General features: G+C 46.0%; 2 protein-coding genes across 2 annotated transcripts in view; both read right to left on the bottom strand.

Annotated features, from left to right (window-relative positions):
• LOC309541264 (uncharacterized protein) overlaps positions 1-17,061 on the bottom strand; it is a 76,498-nt gene extending 59,437 nt beyond the window's left edge. The window contains exon 1 of the mRNA XM_082238915.1: positions 16,896-17,061. The gene's annotated coding sequence lies outside the window, so the exon portion shown is untranslated. The remainder of the gene's footprint in view (positions 1-16,895) is intronic.
• On the bottom strand, positions 7,640-15,573 carry LOC309542448 (uncharacterized protein). The gene is made up of 4 exons (XM_082241247.1): positions 15,491-15,573; positions 13,410-13,554; positions 10,678-12,435; positions 7,640-10,509 (listed from the first exon to the last, which is right to left on the bottom strand). The coding sequence occupies exons 3-4, from the start codon at positions 12,251-12,253 to the stop codon at positions 10,160-10,162; spliced, it is 1,926 nt and encodes a 641-aa protein (XP_082097373.1). The 5' UTR covers positions 12,254-12,435; positions 13,410-13,554; positions 15,491-15,573; the 3' UTR covers positions 7,640-10,159.
• Positions 17,062-18,413: the final 1,352 nt, after the last annotated feature.

The following is an 18,413-nucleotide window of genomic DNA, read 5'->3' as shown; positions in this document are numbered from 1 at the left end:
AAACAAAATAGCTCCCCCCTCCCGAGCAAAGCAACCCCGGGATGCTGAGGTCCCCCAGTCCTTGAAATGAAAAGGGGAGGGGCTCGGGAAACCTTCAGGGAGCAGGCGGGGAGGGGGCTGCCCAGGCTCCAGAAGCTCCTTCTCAGTTATTCCTCCCCCACCCCCTCCTCCTGCCTCTCCTCCTTTCCTACAGCTTCTTCACTTGTGGGGAAGCTGTGGCCCTTGCACAGGGGCCCCTTGGGCCTGATCCTGCAGGGCTTACCTGGCATTCCTCCAGATGCAGGTGTGCCCTCATTTCTCCTTCAAGGTGAACAGGGTTTCCCAAATTTGGGTCTCCAGCTGTTTTCGGACTACAGCTGACATCACCCCTAGCTAGCAAGACCAGTGGTCAGGGATGATGGTGGAAAAGATCGTAAAATAGCTCCTTCTCCTTACAGGATGCACGAGGAGCCTGTCTAGGAAACAGTCGGTCTCCCAACTGTCAGAGAAACTAACAGAGACCAACCAAGGTAATGCTGGCTCAAAGCGGCTGCTATGCCTGATCTTTTATTAAGGTAAGAAAGGTAAAGGACCCCTGGACGGTTAACTCCAGTCAAAGATGACTATGGGGTTGCAGTTCTCATCTCGCTTTCAGGCTGAGGGAGCTGGCGTTTGTCCACAGACAGCTACCTGGTCATGTGGCCAGCAAGACTAAACCGCTTCTGGTGCATGACAGAAACCAGAGCGCACAGAAACACCGTTTACCTTCCCGCCACCTATTTATCTACTTGCACTGGTGTGCTTTCAGACTGCTAAGTTGGCAGGAGCTGGGACAGAGCAAGGGGAGCTCACCCCGTTGCGGGGATTCAAACTGCCAACCTTCTGATCAGCAAGACCATGAGGCACTGTGGTTGAGACCACAGCGCCACCCACATCCCCCCTGATCTTTTATTAATAGAACTTCTGCAGCAGGGTCTGAAGCCACTCGCGCAGGAGGAAGGTGGGAACTCTGAACAAAAGAAAGACCATACTTTTATAAATTTCAAAAAAGGTTGTCCACCCCACCGTTTCCCGCCTTTGTAGATCTGTCATGGAGGACGTCAGGAAGGAGGTGCCGCAGGGTGAGGTTACAAGTGAGGATCTTTTATGAAGTGGATGGTGATAGTGACATTATTCATGTGTTTGCAAAGTACCTGGTGCTGGGGTCTGGGCTGCACCCATTCTGTTAATGGCTGTCCCTTTTGTGATGCTGCAGGAATGGACAGAGGAAACAGCATTGGAAGCAACAAGCAGTGCATGAAGATTCTTTTTCATAAAACTCCACGAAATATTGTCAAAGGCTTTCTCCGCATCCACAAATATCAAAACTGCTTTAGTATTTATATTCACCTCTAACTTTTCCAAAATGTCTATTATATTCCTAACATTGTCTGAGAGGTGTCTTTTTGGGAGAAAGCCTGCTTGGTCTCTGTGAATCTTCTCCATCAGTACTCTTTTAAATCTTTTTGCTAAAATGTCTGCAAAAATTTTATAATCCACATTAAGTAACGAAATTGGGCGGTAGTTCTTCAGTTGAGTCTTTTCAGTCTCTGTCTTTGGTATGAGTGAAATATATGCTTCTTTCCACGATTCGGGTGCCTTTTTTCCCTCTAAGATCTCGTTACAAACTTCCTTTAACGGTTGTATCAACCATTCCTTTAAAGATTTGTAATATCTGGAAGTCAGTCCGTCTGGCCCTGGAGATTTGCCCAATTGCATGTCCTGAATGGCACCCTCTATCTCTTGTTCTGTTATTCTCTGGTTTAGATCCACCTTGCTTTGATGAGAGATTTTTTGTAATCCATATTTATTAAGGAATTTGTCTATGTCCTCTTCATTTTGTAATCCTTGGGAATAAAGTTTTTTAAAATAGCTCACAAAACAATTTCTTATCTCGTTGGGTTTAAATATATTTTTTCCATCCACTTCTAGACTTGTGACTGTATTTAATTTCTGTCTTTTCTTAAGTTGCCATGCCAGAAGTTTACCACATTTGTCTGCCGACTCAAATGTCTTTTGTTTCATTTGCTTTATTTTCCACTCTATCTCTTGGTTCATCAATTCCATATATTGTGTTTGATACAACTTAATCTCCCTCAAAATCTCCTGGGACTTTGGTTTTGATCTTAAATTTTTCTCTCCTTCTTTTATCTTTTCCAAAAATTTTTCCTTTTTCTCATTCTGCTTTCTCTTCTTTATTGAGTTTTGTTGAATCAAAAATCCTCGCATCACAGCTTTACTTGCGTCCCAGATCACTCTTTTTTCTACATCGCCCTTTAGATTGATTTCAAAATAGTCCTTTAGAGTTTTTTGGGCCTTCATGTGGATCTCTCTATCTCGAAATAGGGTGTCATTCATTCTCCATCTAAACTGACCAGTTGTTGTAAATTTCATTTCCATCTTCACGGCGTTATGGTCGGAACAGGTTTTTGGACAGATTTCTACCTTCTTAATCTTCGGAGCCATTCCACTAGTAACCCATATTTGGTCAATTCTGGTCCAGGTCATCTTTGCTTGGGAGAAAAAGGTTCCCTCTCTTTCAAGAGGGTTCCTTGTTCTCCAAATGTCTATTAAGTCCATATTTTCAGTCATTTCAAAGAAAGTCTTCGGGAGTCTCCCTTCTTTAGTAAGTGTCAGTCTTTGTGTCTTGTCCATGTTTGTAGAAACTACACCATTCATATCTCCCATGATTATCATATTATATTCCAAATAATCCATCAAAGTTTCATGAAGTTTTTTGAAGAATTCTGCTTTACCTTCATTTGGTGCATAGATCCCAATTATCAAAAATTTTTCTCCTTGTACCTGAATCTCCACCGCTAAATATCTTCCTTGTTCATCTTTGAACATCATTTTTGGGGCCCACTTCTCTTTTACATAAATCACAACTCCTCTTTTTTTCACTTTGTCCGACGAAATAAATTCTTGTCCCAATTTTTTATTCATAAGCAGTCTCCTGTGTGCTCTAGTTATATGAGTTTCCTGTAAGCAAATCAAGTCCAGTTGTTCTCTGTACAAAATATGGAATACTTGTCGTCTCTTCAAAGGCATGTTCATCCCATTACAATTCCAGCTAAGGAATTGCAGGGCCATCTTGTTATTTTTCTGGTATTCCTCCAACAGCTCCCAATTGTTGTTCCTCCTCTGTTGGTGGTGGAAGGTTCTGTCCAAACGAAAGGTTCAAGATGTCTATTACACTCTTTTGCTCAGCAATTGGGTCTACAGTTCCTTTCTGTAAATCTTCTTGATTTCTTTGCAGGAACCTGTCTTTATCCTGTATCGTCTTTATTTTCACCTTCTTCCCCCTATAGTCAAAAGACAGTCCCTGTGGAAATTCCCACCTGAAGAGAATGGTGTTCTTCTTCAACAGGTAGACTAAATCCTTATAAGAAGCTCTCAAGTCCAAGATATGTTTAGGAATGTCTTTAAAGATCTGTATCGGTGAGTTCCCAATTTGTAAGGCCTTTTCAAAATGCAGTCTTAAAATTTTGTCTCTTTCCTCCTTCGATCTCAAAGTAATCAGACAGTCTCTCGGTGCCTTTCTGTTCTGTCTTCTGCCCAGTCTAAATGCTGTTGTGATTTTAAATTCGTCTTCCTCTAGATCTTCCCAGGCATCAGCAAACTCTTTCGTTAAAAAGTCCGTAAGATTGTCTCCTTCGTCCTCTGGAATTGATCGTAATTTCAAATTCCTTTCTTTTCTTTGTAGTTCCCACAATGCCAGAGTTGCGTCGTGGTCATAGACCTTCCTGGCAATCGGTTCTAATTTTTCCTGGGTCTCTCCAGCAATAGTTCTGGCTTCCTCCGCAATTTGGCGTGTGGCAGAATTTTCTTGCGTAAGCCTGTTTATAGATTCTGTATTCAGGTCAAGTCTTGTTGTTAAATCTGTCAATTTCTGTGAATTCTCTGTCAATTTCTTGGTATTTTCTGCCGTCTGCTTTGTTAGATTCTCCAGAGATTGGTTTATCTTAAGAAGGGCTTGCGACACTGCATCCATGGAGACTGCTGTACCTTTTTCTTGTCCTGTTGTCACTATAGGGGTTATGCCTGAGATCGAGCCTCTTTTCTTGTGTTGCTGTAGCTGTTGTTGATATTGCCTTGTCTTGGCTCTCGTGCTTATCTCGTCTGCTGGGCCACTCATATCCCAAGGTCGTTTCCCACGAGAGCCTTCTCCTAAAGGAAAATTCCACTGTCCCAAGGCGTAGCAACTTTTAATTTACCCTCTAGAGGGAGCAAATCAAGATGTCCGCAAACAAAGGCAAAGAGCATTTAAAAAGCAGATTTATCAGGAGGCTTCTATATGTATATTGCAACACTTTCCCAATAGATAGAGTCCCAGCCTTCCCTGATATATTGTGTCCACAGAGTCCCAAAACTTTGTAACAAATAAGCAATGAGACTTCCACTTTGTTACTTTCGCAGGAGTCTAAAGTCAGTTCAGTGTTGCTTTGTTTTATAAGCAGTTTGTGCCAGGTTGAAGGCTGCAGAGAGTTTCCTTTTCCTTTAAGTTGGTCATGCAGCTTATAAAATCACTTATTCCTCCCCTCTGCCCTGCAAGCTAGAGGGGGTAGTCAAAGTCCAAATGTCGGATTCAAGCAGTTAAAGACAATATCCCATACGGATGCAGCTTAGTAACTTTCGTTGCTTTAATTGTCATGCAGTCGGGGGAAGGCAGACTTCCTTAATTTTCGCCTTTCCCGTTTTCAGCCTAATTTCAGGTAGTTTTGACAGAAATAGAGGTTCAATCTTACTCACGGGTCTTTTTTGTCCAAATTATTCAGGAAGGGAATCGGCGCTCTCCACTAATGGCGACGCGGCTTCACCCTGCGGGCTGGGTAGCGATTCTCAGCACCGCGCTCCCCGTTGTCGTTCCGGAGCCTTTAAAAAGGCTCTTTCTGCGGTAAAGGGGGGCGCTTCAGGTGCCCACCGAATCTCCTTGTTCACAGGCTCCGTTCCTGTGATTTTAGGGGTCCCCCACTTGCCGTAGCGGGTCAGACCCGAACTCGCAGAGCCGTCCTCTCTCCGGAGCTCGGAGAGGGAGCAGCCATTAGCGCTGGCGCCGAACCGGAATCTTCATGGGATGGGGGTAGGACAAGGATTTGAGAATGGTATGGGTGCAATATATTCCGAACAAAAAGCTAAGTTGATTGTAAACAATGTAATAACTGAGGAACTTAAGATAGAAAAAGGAACACGACAGGGGTGCCCAATTTCCCCATTGCTTTTTATTTCGGTCCTGGAGGTGTTGCTGAACATGATTAGAGAGGACCAGCAAGTTAAAGGTGTAAAGGTCGGAACCAAACACTATAAGTTAAGAGCGTTCGCAGATGACCTTGTATTGACCTTGCAGGAGCCAAACACTAGTACAAAAAGAGTGTTGGAAATAATCCAACAATTTGGACAGGTAGCTGGATTTAAATTGAATAAACAAAAAACTAAAGTCTTAGGGAAAAACCTAACAGATATGGAGAAGAATAAGTTTCAAGAAGAGACAGGTCTGACGGTGGTTAAGAAGGTGAAATATCTAGGGGTTAATTTAACATCTAAAAATTTGAATCTGTATAAGGACAACTATGAAAAATGTTGGTCAGAAATTAAAAAAGATCTAGAAATATGGTCAAATTTGAGATTGTCAATGTTAGGCCGAATTGCAGTGATTAAGATGAATGTATTGCCTAGAATGTTATTTTTATTTCAAACTTTGCAGATTATTGACAAGATGGACTGTTTCAAGAGGTGGCAGAAAGACATTGCGAAATTTGTCTGGCAGGGCAAAAAGCCCAGAATAAAATATAAAATATTAACAGATGCAAAAGAAAGAGGGGGATTTGCCCTGCCGGACTTAAAATTGTATTATGAAGCAGCAGCATTCTGCTGGCTGAAAGAGTGGATGCTCCTCGAGAATACAGATATCTTGGACTTAGAAGGTTTCAATAATGCATTTGGCTGGCATGCATATCTATGGTATGACAAAATCAAAGTGCATAGTGCCTTTAAAAATCATATTGTAAGGAAAGCGTTGTTTAATGTTTGGATGAGATATAAAGATCTGTTGGAAAACAAAACCCCTAGATGGTTGTCACCCTTAGAGGCTAAGGCCCACAAGAAAGTCAATATGGAGGTCGGATGGCCAAAGTATTGTGAGATCTTAGAACAGGATGGAGAGAAACTGAAATTAAAGAGCCATGAAAAACTAAAACCCAAAGTACAAGATTGGCTCCACTATTATCAAATAATGGAGGTTTTTAAACAAGACAGGAAAATTGGCTTCCAGGTGGAAAAATCAAAACTTGAGACAGAATTGTTAGAACCCAATACTAAGAATTTGTCAAGAATGTATAACTTGCTGTTGAAATGGAATACACAAGACGAAACAGTTAAATCAGTTATGATTAAGTGGGCACAGGACATTGGTCATAATATTATGTCTGCTGACTGGGAAAGGTTGTGGAACACCGGTATTAAATTTACGGCATGTAGTGCTTTAAAGGAAAATGTGATGAAAATGGTCTATAGGTGGTACATGACCCCAGTTAAGCTAGCAAAAATTTACCATTTGCCTGATAACAAATGTTGGAAATGTAAGGAAACTGAAGGTACTTTTTATCATCTTTGGTGGACATGCCCGAAGATTAAGGTTTTCTGGGAAATGATATATAATGAAATGAAAAAGGTATTTAAATATACCTTCCTTAAGAAACCAGAGGCCTTTCTCTTGGGCATTGTCGGCCAATTGGTGCCAAAAAAGGATAGAACTTTTTTCATGTATGCAACAACAGCAGCAAGAATACTGATCGCAAAGTATTGGAAGACACAAGATTTACCCACCTTGGAAGAATGGCAGATGAAAGTGATTGACTATATGACATTGGCGGAAATGACGAGCAGAATTCGTGACCAGGGAAAGGAGACTGCGGAAGAAGACTGGAAGAAATTTAAGATTTATCTTAAGGACTATTATAAACTTGATGAAGTTTAGAATGTCGAGATTTTATAGAGAGAAAGGGTTGCAGTAATATAAGATTAGATTAAGAAAGGACTATGATGAATTAGAACGGGAAAAAACATTTATAAGTTGCTATAAAATTTGGACATGAGGATGCAGAAAGGGGAGGTATGGGGAAGTCCGAGGAAAGAAGTTTATGAAAGGACATTATGAAATTATATTTGTTTGTTTGTCTGTTTTTCTTTTATGTTTGTTTGTTATAAAAACTTTTGTAAAACCAATAAAAATTTTATAAAAAAAAAAAGGAAGCAACAAGCAGTGCATGTATGGGCGTTCACAGTTCCCACTGTTGTGCTAAGATGTGTGGAATGTGATCCATCAGAAGCAGTACAAGTCAATCTGAGACAGATTGTATAATAGTGAGAAGCTCACACGAGCCTGCAACCAGCTATCTGCTGTGCATGTAAAAAGGGGAATGCGCTCTGCTTCATAAAGGAAATTGCTACCGCATGTTTGGAAGGATATTAACAAACAATATATCCTCTCCTGCCACCCTGAACATTCCCACAAGATGCTCCCATCTTTGTGTCAGATTGGAACTCTTACGGGGAGAAGTCAGTCTTTATTTGTGAATGGCTGTTACTTTGTTTGAACAATGGTTTATTCAATAAAAGTGTCTTAGTCATGAATGGGTGTTTTTTTATATACTGTAGACCCAGCAGACGGCAGTGTGGAGTTGTCTATACTGGGTCTGTCATGACAGCAACAGTTACACTTTGTTCCATGTATTTTGTAAAAAGTTTTACAAAGTCTGTTTCAGTAGCACATTCAAAGCACTACATAGTACGTTTGTGGTATCAACATGACCACGTTAGAGGCAAGGCTTTACACTTTCGGGACTATAATGTATACATTTTCTTAATAACAATCACAGACACATAACAGAGAATCCGCCTCCTTTTCCATAGACAGTACATCATTGGGAATTCTAGTCAGGCTTTCGAGGTGGCTCTGGCAAGTGAGCCCAGCTGCATGTGACAAGGGTGGGGAGGAGTTCCTTCCTGTCAATCAGCTTTTCGTATAGGGATGAGTGACCCTATTCCTCTGGCAGAAGCAATTGTGAGGCTTCCTCGCCCGCTTCCATTCAGCTCTGCCATCCCCAAATGGCAAGTCTCCTTCAGCCCTTGTGGGAGCAGACAGGCTGGAAGCTGAAGGGCTTCCCTTGGAGTAGACTTTGCTTCGCTGTCTGTTGACCTCAATCTCTGTATTTTTAATGTTCTGTTGGGTACCTGCAGCCCCTCCTTCCCTCTCTTGCAATAAGGCTTGGGGGACTATCCCCCAATAAATTACAGCATTTTAAGTTTTCTTCAGAATGTGCAGGGGGCAGGGATGAAGTTCTGGTGAAGAAGCAGTGTTTGGAGATCATGCAGTGGTGGGGGTGAGAGACTTTGGTGCAAAAACCAGTCACACACAGATGCACCCGTCTTGCATGCTTGAGTAGAGCAACTCCAGGGCACGAGCCAAGTATCAGCAGGGTAGGGGCCACATGCAGAGCAATTCCCACGCTGAGGACAAAAACACACATAGAGGCAGCAGGACTTCTTCAGTAATAGTTCACTGAGCTTTCAAAGCATACAGTTCTCACTGGGTCCCCAGTGAGGCACAAAACTTAGCTCCTGAGAGCAAATCCAGTTTCAGCGGTAAAATCATACAGCATACAGGATATCTAAGTCAGGCACACACACCGGCAGAAGGGAGCAAGGGAGGAAAGAGGCTGGAAGGACACAGGGCAATGGAGGTGTGTGTTTCGATTCCTGTTGTCTGGGAGAGAAGTCAGCAGAGTAGCATCTGCAGGGACTTCACGAAGCAAAGCTTTCTGCCGGCTGCTTCCAGGCACATCCCAAAATACACACTGCGATTCGCAGTGTATTGACATATCAATTGTTTTTCAAAGGTTATCGGGATATGGTCTAGAAACCAGCATTGGATAAGATATCAATATATCGCCCAGCCCTAATCCTCACCCACCACCAGCAATCCATATTCACCCTCTCCCCTTCTCTATTAAAAAGGTAAGCTAAAGGTAAAGGGACCCCGGACCATTAGGTCCAGTCGTGACCAACTCTGGGGTTGCGGCGCTCATCTCGCTTTGCTGGCCGAGGGAGCCGGCGTACAGCTTCTGGGTCATGTGGCCAGCATGACTAAGCCCCTTCTGGTGAACCAGAACAGCACACGGAAACACCGTTTACCTTCCCACCTGAGTGGTACCTATTTATCTACTTGCACTTTGACATGCTTTTGAACTGCTAGGTTAGCAGGAGCAAGGACCGAGTAATCAGAGATCACCCTGTCACGGGGATTCAAACCATGGGCCTATGTTTTAACCCACAGTGCCACCCGCGTCCCTGTCAAAAGGTACTTTATATCTAAAATTATTCTCACTATTGTGAGACATTACCTTCATTTAAAGAAATACAGCACACAGGTACACGTACCAGCAGAAGGGAGCAAGGGAGGCAAGAGGCTGGAACGACACAGGGCAATGTGTTTTGTCAGGGAATGGTCTGAAGCCGAATATTGGGGAATCCATTCTCAAGGAGATCAGCTTTCCTCAGAAGAAGAGATGGAGGGGGAGAAACGGCCCCCCTCGTTTCCAGTGGTCTCAGAAGCAGGGAGAGACACAGACACAGAGCAGATTAGACAGGAGTTACCCAGTTCGAGATAATGGCAACACTCAGCTGGGCCCTGAAGCCGGATCTCCTCTGAGTTCATTGCTGTGAAGAAGAGGGGACTCTGAGAGGAACATGTCCCGCACTCCATACATCTAAATGGGTTCTCCCATTTGGGACTCCCTTGATGTTTCTTAAACACTCCATTATAACTAAAGCACTTTCTGTAATCCTTCCATTTAAACTGCTTCTCTGCTTTGAGTTTGTTGATGGTTTGTCGGGTTTCAACTCTTAAAGTTCTTCCTGTCCATGAGTCTGTTGATCATAGAATCATAGACTCACAGAGCTGGAATAGACCACAAGGGTCATCGAGTCCAACCCCCTGCCAAGCAGGAAAATGTAGGACCTCCCCTAGGACTGAACCTTTATTTCCTTTCCTGAAATTTGTATGGTTTGTCTCTTGGGTGCGTTTGTTGGCGTAAATTAAAGGGTTCCACTCTGACTGAAGCTCCTTCCGCACGCCATAGATTTAAATGGTTTCTCCCATGTGTGTCTGCTGATGTTTTCTAAGATTTCCACTTTGACTGAAGCTCTTCCCACACTCAAGGCATTCAAATGGTTGCTCCCCTGTGTGAGTCCGTTGATGTCTTCTAAGGCTTCCATTATGAAGAAAGCTCTTTCCACACTCCATACATTTAAATGGTTTCTCCCCTGTGTGAGTCCGTAGATGAATACTGAGGTGTCCACTCTGACTGAAGCTCTTTCCGCACTCCATACATTTAAATGGTTTCTCCCCTGTGTGAGTCCGTTGATGTGTTCTAAGGGATGCGTTGAAATTAAAGCTCTTTCCACACTCCATGCATTCATATGGTTTTTCACCTGTATGAGTCTGCTGGTGTAATTTAAGGCTTCCATTCTGACGAAAGCTCTTTCCGCACTCCATACATTTATATCGTTTCTCCCCTGTGTGAGTCCGTTGATGTTTTCTAAGATTTCCACTTTGACTGAAGCTCTTCCCACACTCCAGGCATTCATATGGTTTTTCACCTGTATGAGTCCGCTGGTGTAATTTAAGGTTTCCATTCTTACTGAAGCTCTTTCCACACTCCATACATTTATATGGTTTCTCCCCTGTGTGAGTCTGTTGATGTATATTGAGGTGTCCACTCTGACTGAAGATCTTTCCACACTCCAGGCATTCAAATGGTTTCTCCGCTGTGTGAGTCCGTTGATGATTTCTAAAGCTTCCATTATGATGAAAGCTCTTACCGCACTCCATACATTGAAATGGTTTCTCACCTGTGTGAGTCCGTAGATGAATACTGAGGAGTCCACTCTGACTGAAGCTCTTTCCGCACTCCATACATTTAAATGGTTTCTCCCCTGTGTGAGTCCGTTGATGTGTTCTAAGGCTTCCATTCTCACTGAAGCACTTTCCACACTCCATGCATTCATATGGTTTTTCACCTGTATGAGTCCGCTGGTGTAATTTAAGGTATCCACTCTGACTGAAGCTCTTTTCGCACTCCATACATTTATATCGTTTCTCCCCTGTGTGAGTCCGTTGATGTGTTCTAAGGGATGAATTGGAATTAAAACTCTTTCCACACTCCATGCATTCATATGGTTTTTCACCTGTATGAGTCCGCTGGTGTAATTTAAGGTTTCCATTCTGACTGAAGCTCTTTCCGCACTCTATGCATTTAAAAGGTTTTTCACCCGTGTGAGTCCGTTGATGTCTTCTAAGGACGCCATTCTTACTGAAGCTCTTTCCGCACTCCATACATTTAAATGGTTTTTCCGCTGTGTGAGTCCATTGATGTGCTCTAAGCCTTCCATTATCAGTAAAGCTCTTTCCGCACTGCATACATTTATATAGTCTTCCCCCTGTGTGAGTCCGTTGATGTGTTTTAAGCCTTCCATTTTTAATAAAGCTCTTTCCGCACTCCATACATTTATATGGTTTCTCCCCTGTGTGAGTCCATTGATGACATTTAAGGTCTCCATTCTGACTGAAGCTCTTTCCGCACTCCATACATTTATATGGTTTCTCCCCTGTGTGAGTTTGAAGATGAATATTGAAGTGTCCACTCTGACTGAAGCTCTTTCCGCACTCCATACATTTATATGGTTTCTCCCCTGTGTGGGTCCGTTGATGACATCTAAGGTCTCCATTCTTACTGAAGCTCTTTCCACATTCCATACATTTACATGGTTTCTCCCCTGTGTGAGTTTGTAGATGAATATTGAAGTGTCCACTCTGACTGAAGCTCTTTCCACACTCTATGCATTTAAAAGGTTTTTCACCCGTGTGAGTCCGTTTGTGCTGTTTAAGCTCTCCATTCTGACGGAAGCTCTTTCCGCACTCCATACATTTATATGGTTTCTCCCCTGTGTGAGTCCGTTTGTGCTGTTTAAGGTGTCCACTCTGACGGAAGCTCTTTCCGCACGCCATACATTTATATGGTTTCTCCCCTGAGTGAGTCCGTTGATGTATTCTAAGTTTTCCATTTTTACTAAAGCTTTTTCCGCACTCCATACATTTAAAAGGTTTTTCACCCGTGTGAGTCCGTTGATGTGTTCTAAGGCTTCCATTGAAACTGAAGCTCTTTCCGCACTCCATACATTTAAATGGTTTTTCCTGTTGGAGGTCGTTGATGTGAGCTATGTATGCTCATTCAGTGAAGCATATTCCACATTTGACACATTTTAATTTCTCTTCCTAATTAAACTGAAGGTGCCCGATCCCCTGAAGTTGTGACTGTCTTCTCCTTCACCTTCTTCAGAGTGGGAGGAAAGGAAATCCTGTTTGGGTTTCAAGGAAGAGAACAAAGGAAAAGAGAGCACATCAGATGCCATTAGCACCACCTCATATTTCAACATATCCTACATTTCCCCGCATCCTACCCTTGTTCCAAATTTTTAGGAAATGAAAATGCAATGTCATCAAATGATAGTAATGCATCAGCAACCTTTCATAATCCTCAATCAGCAGCAGGATAAAGCAGCATGATATTGGAATGCAGACTTTTCAAACCAATTGTTTCCTCACCAGGAAAGGCAGCTGCTCTCTTTCCATGAAAAGGCCCTCTCTTTCTCTGGTCCATCGTTCCTTTGGACATTTCCCATCCTCTGCAACATAATCCTCCATCCACCTCTGTCTCTTAATGAATCACCTGCACAGTCCCATTGGCCTCAGGAGGTCCATATGGACTATTATGTGAGACCTAGGTCTATGCCTTTTCCAGGGACTGTGGTCTGGGTTAGTCAGAGAACTAGTGACAAGTCTTGGTGCTTCGGGTCAGCTGAATGGGTGCTCAGGGAAGCTCCTGTTCTTGGAGTTGGACCTCCGTCTAGATGCCTTGCATTGAATGGAAAGAGAAGCAGAAGCAGAAGGAAAGCAGCTGACGCATGGGAATCCCAGACGGAGAAACCCACCCCCATTGCTCCTTATAATAATGAGGTGCAGCCTGATCTAGTGCCTGTCTCCTGAATCAGGACTATCCTAAAATGACACTTACAAATCTGAATACTAAAGGCAAATAGATAACTGTACTTAATGGAAACTTCATCCTTGAATATGTAGTATTGATTCATTAACAGCCTGAAGTTATGTTGTTTCTTGAGAAATAAATTTATTCCTGATCTGTCTTAAATATCATAATTATAGGATGGCTTGGGGTGTTAGGGGAGCGGTAGTACCTTTGGTGGGCGACATGTAGTCCACCTTGTGGGGTAATTTTTCCACCATTGGTCCCCACCCTGCACTCAGCTCTCACCTGTGGCTTCCAGAAGCTGTCAGCATGCAACAGAGGCAGCGATCCAAGCAACGGCTTCAACGGGCTGGCTAAACCAGGTGAGGATATCTGCTGGGTCTCAAATTCTTGGTGGGTTGGGGAATTCTGCTGCAGGTGAAGGCAGACCCTGGTGGATGGAGAGGAGGAGAACAACAGTGAATCCCACAGTCAAAAAGGCAGATTCCGCCCATGCTGCAGAGGAAAGTGAAGGGCTGATGTGATTGTCAACCGGGGAAGGAAGCCCATCGAGAAGGAAAACTCTGATCCTAAACCTTCACTGCCTTGTGAGTTATCTTCAGGAGAAGAGAAGGCTATGGGGGGAAACCTACACAAATCCAGAATGGACTCTCTAAGACGGTTGGATGGTGTCCTCCACACCTCCTTCCAGCATCTCCGATGGCCCCTTTAAACCTAATGAAAGTCTTGGGCCTGGAGCTTTTGGAGGGGCAGGACCAGGAAAGCTTCTGCCACCATTATCCTTCCAATTCGGATTCAGGCCTCATCATGGGACGGAAACTGCCCTGGTTGTGCTTCTTGATGATCTCCGATGGGCTAGAGACCAAGGGGAAAAAAGCTCTTTCCTGGTTCTGCTGGATCTCTCAGCGGCTTTGGAGACCTTTGGCCATGGTGTCCTACTGGACCCTCTAGGGGAGCTAGGGGCACAGCTGTGCAGTGGTTCCCCTCCTTCCTCCTGGGCCATGTCCAGAAAGTGGTGTTGGGGGATGAGTGTTCAGATCTCTGGGCTCTCACTTGTGGGGTTCCTGAGGGCTCCATCCTCTCCCCCATGCTTTTTAATATCTATATGAAGACGCTGGGAGAGATCATCAGGGGGTTTGGGTTGGGTGTTCCCCGGTATGTGGATGATACCAAGCTCTGCCTCTCTTTTAAATTGTAACCAGTGAAGGTACTGTATGAGTGTCTGGAGGCAGTTGAAGGATGGATGGTGGCTAACAGATTGAGGTTGAATCTTGACAAGACAGAAATACTGTCCCAGGGGGAAAGGGGGCAGGCAGGTGTGGGAGACGCCCTAGACCTGATGTAGGTAACTGTGCCCCAAAAGGATCAGGTGCACAACCTGGGAGTCATTTTGGACTCACAGCTGCCCATGGAGGCGCAGGTCAATTCTGCGCCCAGGGCAGTTGTCTGCCAGCTCCATCTGGTACGCTGGCTGAGACCCTCCATGCCTGGAGACTGTCTCCCCAGAGTGGTGAATATTCTTTTGATCTCCCGCTTGGACTACTGCCATGCACTACATGGGGCCATCTTTGAAGGTGACTCGTAAACTGCAACTAATCCAGAATGTGGCAGCTAGAGAACAGAATGGGAGCAGCCGCTGAGACCACATAACACCAGTCTGAAAGGATCTTCACTGACTCCCAGTACATTTCTGAGCACAATTCACATTGTTGGTGCTAACCTTTAAATTGGTGTGGTTGCATTTTTCAGGCATAGATTCCTGTTATGCCTTCAGTCACAAATTTATTTGCTGAAGGAATTTTTTGCTGTCTCTGAGCTTTATTTCCTACTCTGCTAATTGTATGTTGGACTTGCTCTGGAGATCATTGTGGAGCAGCAAGATCATTGACCTAAAGCCCTACAGCCTCACTCTCGATAGACCTGAAGGAGTGTCTCCACCCCCATCGCTCAGTCTGTACACTGAGGTCCTCCTTCGAGGGTCTTCTGCTGGTTCAAAACACCCCGTGAGAAGCGAAGTTACAGGTAAGCAGGCATAGGGCAAGGAAATGGGCAACTATCTGACATTTAGAAGACAGCTGAAGGCAGCCCTGTATCAGGAGGTTTTTAATGCCTGATGTTTTACTGTCTTTTATTTGTACTGTAAGCTGCCCAGAGTGGCTGGTGAAACCCAGCCAGTTAGGCAAGGTAGAAATACTACCATCATTCGTATTATATTGTTATTCTTTTGTAGTTATTTTGGATTTTGTACTGCCATATCAGCTCACAAAATATCATGGGTGGAGAAAATCACAGGGATGCCATAAACGGTAATCCCACCCACAAACTCTCATTTACATACAGTCTGTAAATTAGGGGAGGTCCCATACCTCACCTGTGCTAATACTGGCAGTTTTTGGCCTGTATAGGCACACCTTGTATGTAGAGCCTCCAGCCACAGGCACTGTCTATCATAGAATCATAGAATCATAGAATCATAGAATCATAGAGTTGGAAGAGACCACAAGGGCCATCGAGTCCAACCCCCTGCCAAGCAGGAAACACCATCAGAGCACTCCTGACATATGGTTGTCAAGCCTCTGCTTAAAGACCTCCAAAGTAGGAGACTCCACCACACTCCTTGGCAGCAAATTCCACTGTCGAACAGCTCTTACTGTCAGGAAGTTCTTCCGAATGTTTAGGTGGAATCTTCTTTCTTGTAGTTTGGATCCATTGCTCCGTGTCCGCTTCTCTGGAGCAGCAGAAAACAACCTTTCTCCCTCCTCTATGTGACATCCTTTTATATATTTGAACATGGCTATCATATCACCCCTTAACCTCCTCTTCTCCAGGCTAAACATGCCCAGCTCCCTTAGCCGTTCCTCATAAGGCATCGTTTCCAGGCCTTTGACCATTTTGGTTGCCCTCCTCTGGACACGTTCCAGTTTGTCAGTGTCCTTCTTGAATTGTGGTGCCCAGAACTGGACACAGTACTCCAGGTGTGGTCTGACCAGAGCAGAATACAGTGGCACTATTACTTCCCTTGATCTAGACGCTATACTCCTATTGATGCAGCCCAGAATTGCATTGGCTTTTTTAGCTGCCGCGTCTATCATAAAAATGGGTCCTTTGACTGGGAAGAATCTCAGCTTGTCAGTCACTCTGACATTCCCTACCAAAAATAAGAGGAACAGAAATGCTTTTGAGGTGCAACGTCTGTATCAAGCCTGAGAGCCATTCCATGGACTCTGCACCCCTTTTTCTGATGACAGGTGTACATTATCCTCATCCTCAATGAAGATGGCAGTGGAAAAGACATTAAGGATGGAAGCCTGAGAGAGAAGAAAAGGTTTCTGGCTGATTCCCGGCTGGGATTGCGGAAACCAAGAACCGCTTCTGAGAAGGCCTCCCCCCTCCCCTCTTCCTCTCCGGATTTGAACCGCTGCGACTGGGCAGGGCAGGGGTTTATGGGGGCGTGAGGAGGATGCAGCTTGCAAGAAGGAAGCCACAGGGGGGTCTCTATCCAGGCGTCCCTCGAGCCCGTTAACCCTTTCCTGACCCGCCTTTCTCCGTGCAGATCCCACAGGGACCCAGGGACCCCTGCGTGGGGGAAACGGGGCAAAGGGGCCCTCATGGGGACCCCCTCGGTGGGCGCCCCATGTCCGCCGCTGCCAAGGCGCAGCACGGATGCAGGGATCTAGGCCATGCCGACGGGACCCACGAATGGCGCTTTCAGGAGCTTTCGGGGGTCTCTGGGTCCTTTTCTGTCCTCCCCCCCCCCTGGGACCCCTTTACCTCTTTGTCCTCGCTCCAGATTCTCCTTTCCTTTCCTGCAACATCCACGGGGGGGGCGGTGTCGCCTGCTGCCCCTCCTCCCCTTTCCGAAAGCGCGCGCCCCTAGAGCTACGGCGCAGAGCAGCAATCCGGAGTGGAAGCTCCACTTCCGGGAGAAGCAGGCAGGTTGGGAACAGAGTTCTATTCCCGGAACAGAGGTCGGATGGCGAGGAGGAGGAGCAACATATTGGGGAGGGGATTTGGGATTGTGGGGGCGGGGTGAGGGAAGGATGTGCCGGGAGGGGAGGGGAGGAACAGGGGGGAGGGAGAGGAAGGTTTCCCTCCTCCCCTCTTCCATCTGTGGATAAGGAGAGCGGGGGAGGGGCTGATCCCGCAAACTAATTATAAAGTGGGACCCCCCCCCCAATGTTTACATTGTGAAATCCTTCCCTCGCCCACCCCACGCCACAGGCCGTCCGTGTTTTAGGTATTGGTGCTCTTCAAACCAGGAAGGGGGGGACAGTTATACGACTCCCCCAAAACCCTAATTCTCCACCACAGCCTCGGCCTAAGGCCAGGACAATGACCATTTGCACATGCGCTTTCCATGCACAACAGCAAAGAGGCTCAGAAAAGCAGCCTATACAATTGTAGCAAGAAGCGGATACCATGAATCGGACTGTTTCCTTCGACTATCCAATACGCCTAATGGTTCCTCTGGAATTGGGGGATCCAGGGCTCCCCCTGACTCCATCATCCCTTAGGAGGCAGGGGGCGATCAAGGGGAGCACATGTCCCAGGCAGAAATCCATCGGGGTGGTGGATTGTATCCTGATGCATTCAAAGGAGAAGCGCAGGAAAGCCTTCCAGTTGGGGGGGATGTCCGAATACTATTATGGTTCTTTGGGGAAGAAGGTAGTTAAAACGTGTGGGAAAATAGGGTTACCAACGGGCAGGGTGACGTGCTCATTTTTCTAAATGCCAAAGACTCCTACTTTGTGACATATTTGTGATGTATCCAGTGGCGTAGCGTGGGGGGCGCCAGGGGTGCCGGCCGAACCGGGCGCAACATCTGGGGGGGGGCGCGAGTCCAGAGGGAAGGGACAAGTTCCTTCCTCCGCCGGGCTCCCCACCGCCACCGCTAGCCTTGCGCCCTAGCGCGCGCCCCCCCCCCGCCGCCGCCGCCGCTGCGGCTGCGCTCCACTCACTGCTTGCAGGAGGAGCAGCCGCTGCAGCAGCACCGCCGCCGCCACCTGCCACCGACGCCTGGCCGGGCACGGGCAGCCTCCGCATCCCGCCGCCGCCGCCATCCCCTCGGCCCAGCCACAGGCGGTGACTGCTTCTGCCGACTGGGAGAAAGGAGAGCTCCGAGGGGCCTCGCTCCCCTGCGCTCCCCAAAACCCTCCGAGAGGAAGCCGGCGGGCGGGCGAGGGTCTCCCGGCAGAAGGGGGCGCCGCTGGCTCCGGCTCTCAGCCGCGGGGGGGGGGGGCGAGGACGGAGCACGGCTGGAAGCCCCCGTACCCGGCCGGGAGGAGGAGA

The sequence above is a fragment of the Podarcis vaucheri genome, assembly GCF_965113315.1.
Source record: "Podarcis vaucheri genome assembly, chromosome: 10".
In the NCBI taxonomy this organism is placed as follows: domain Eukaryota; kingdom Metazoa; phylum Chordata; class Lepidosauria; order Squamata; family Lacertidae; genus Podarcis; species Podarcis vaucheri.
Note: the sequence above shows the minus strand (reverse complement) of the source record. Positions and strands in the feature narration are given on the sequence as shown.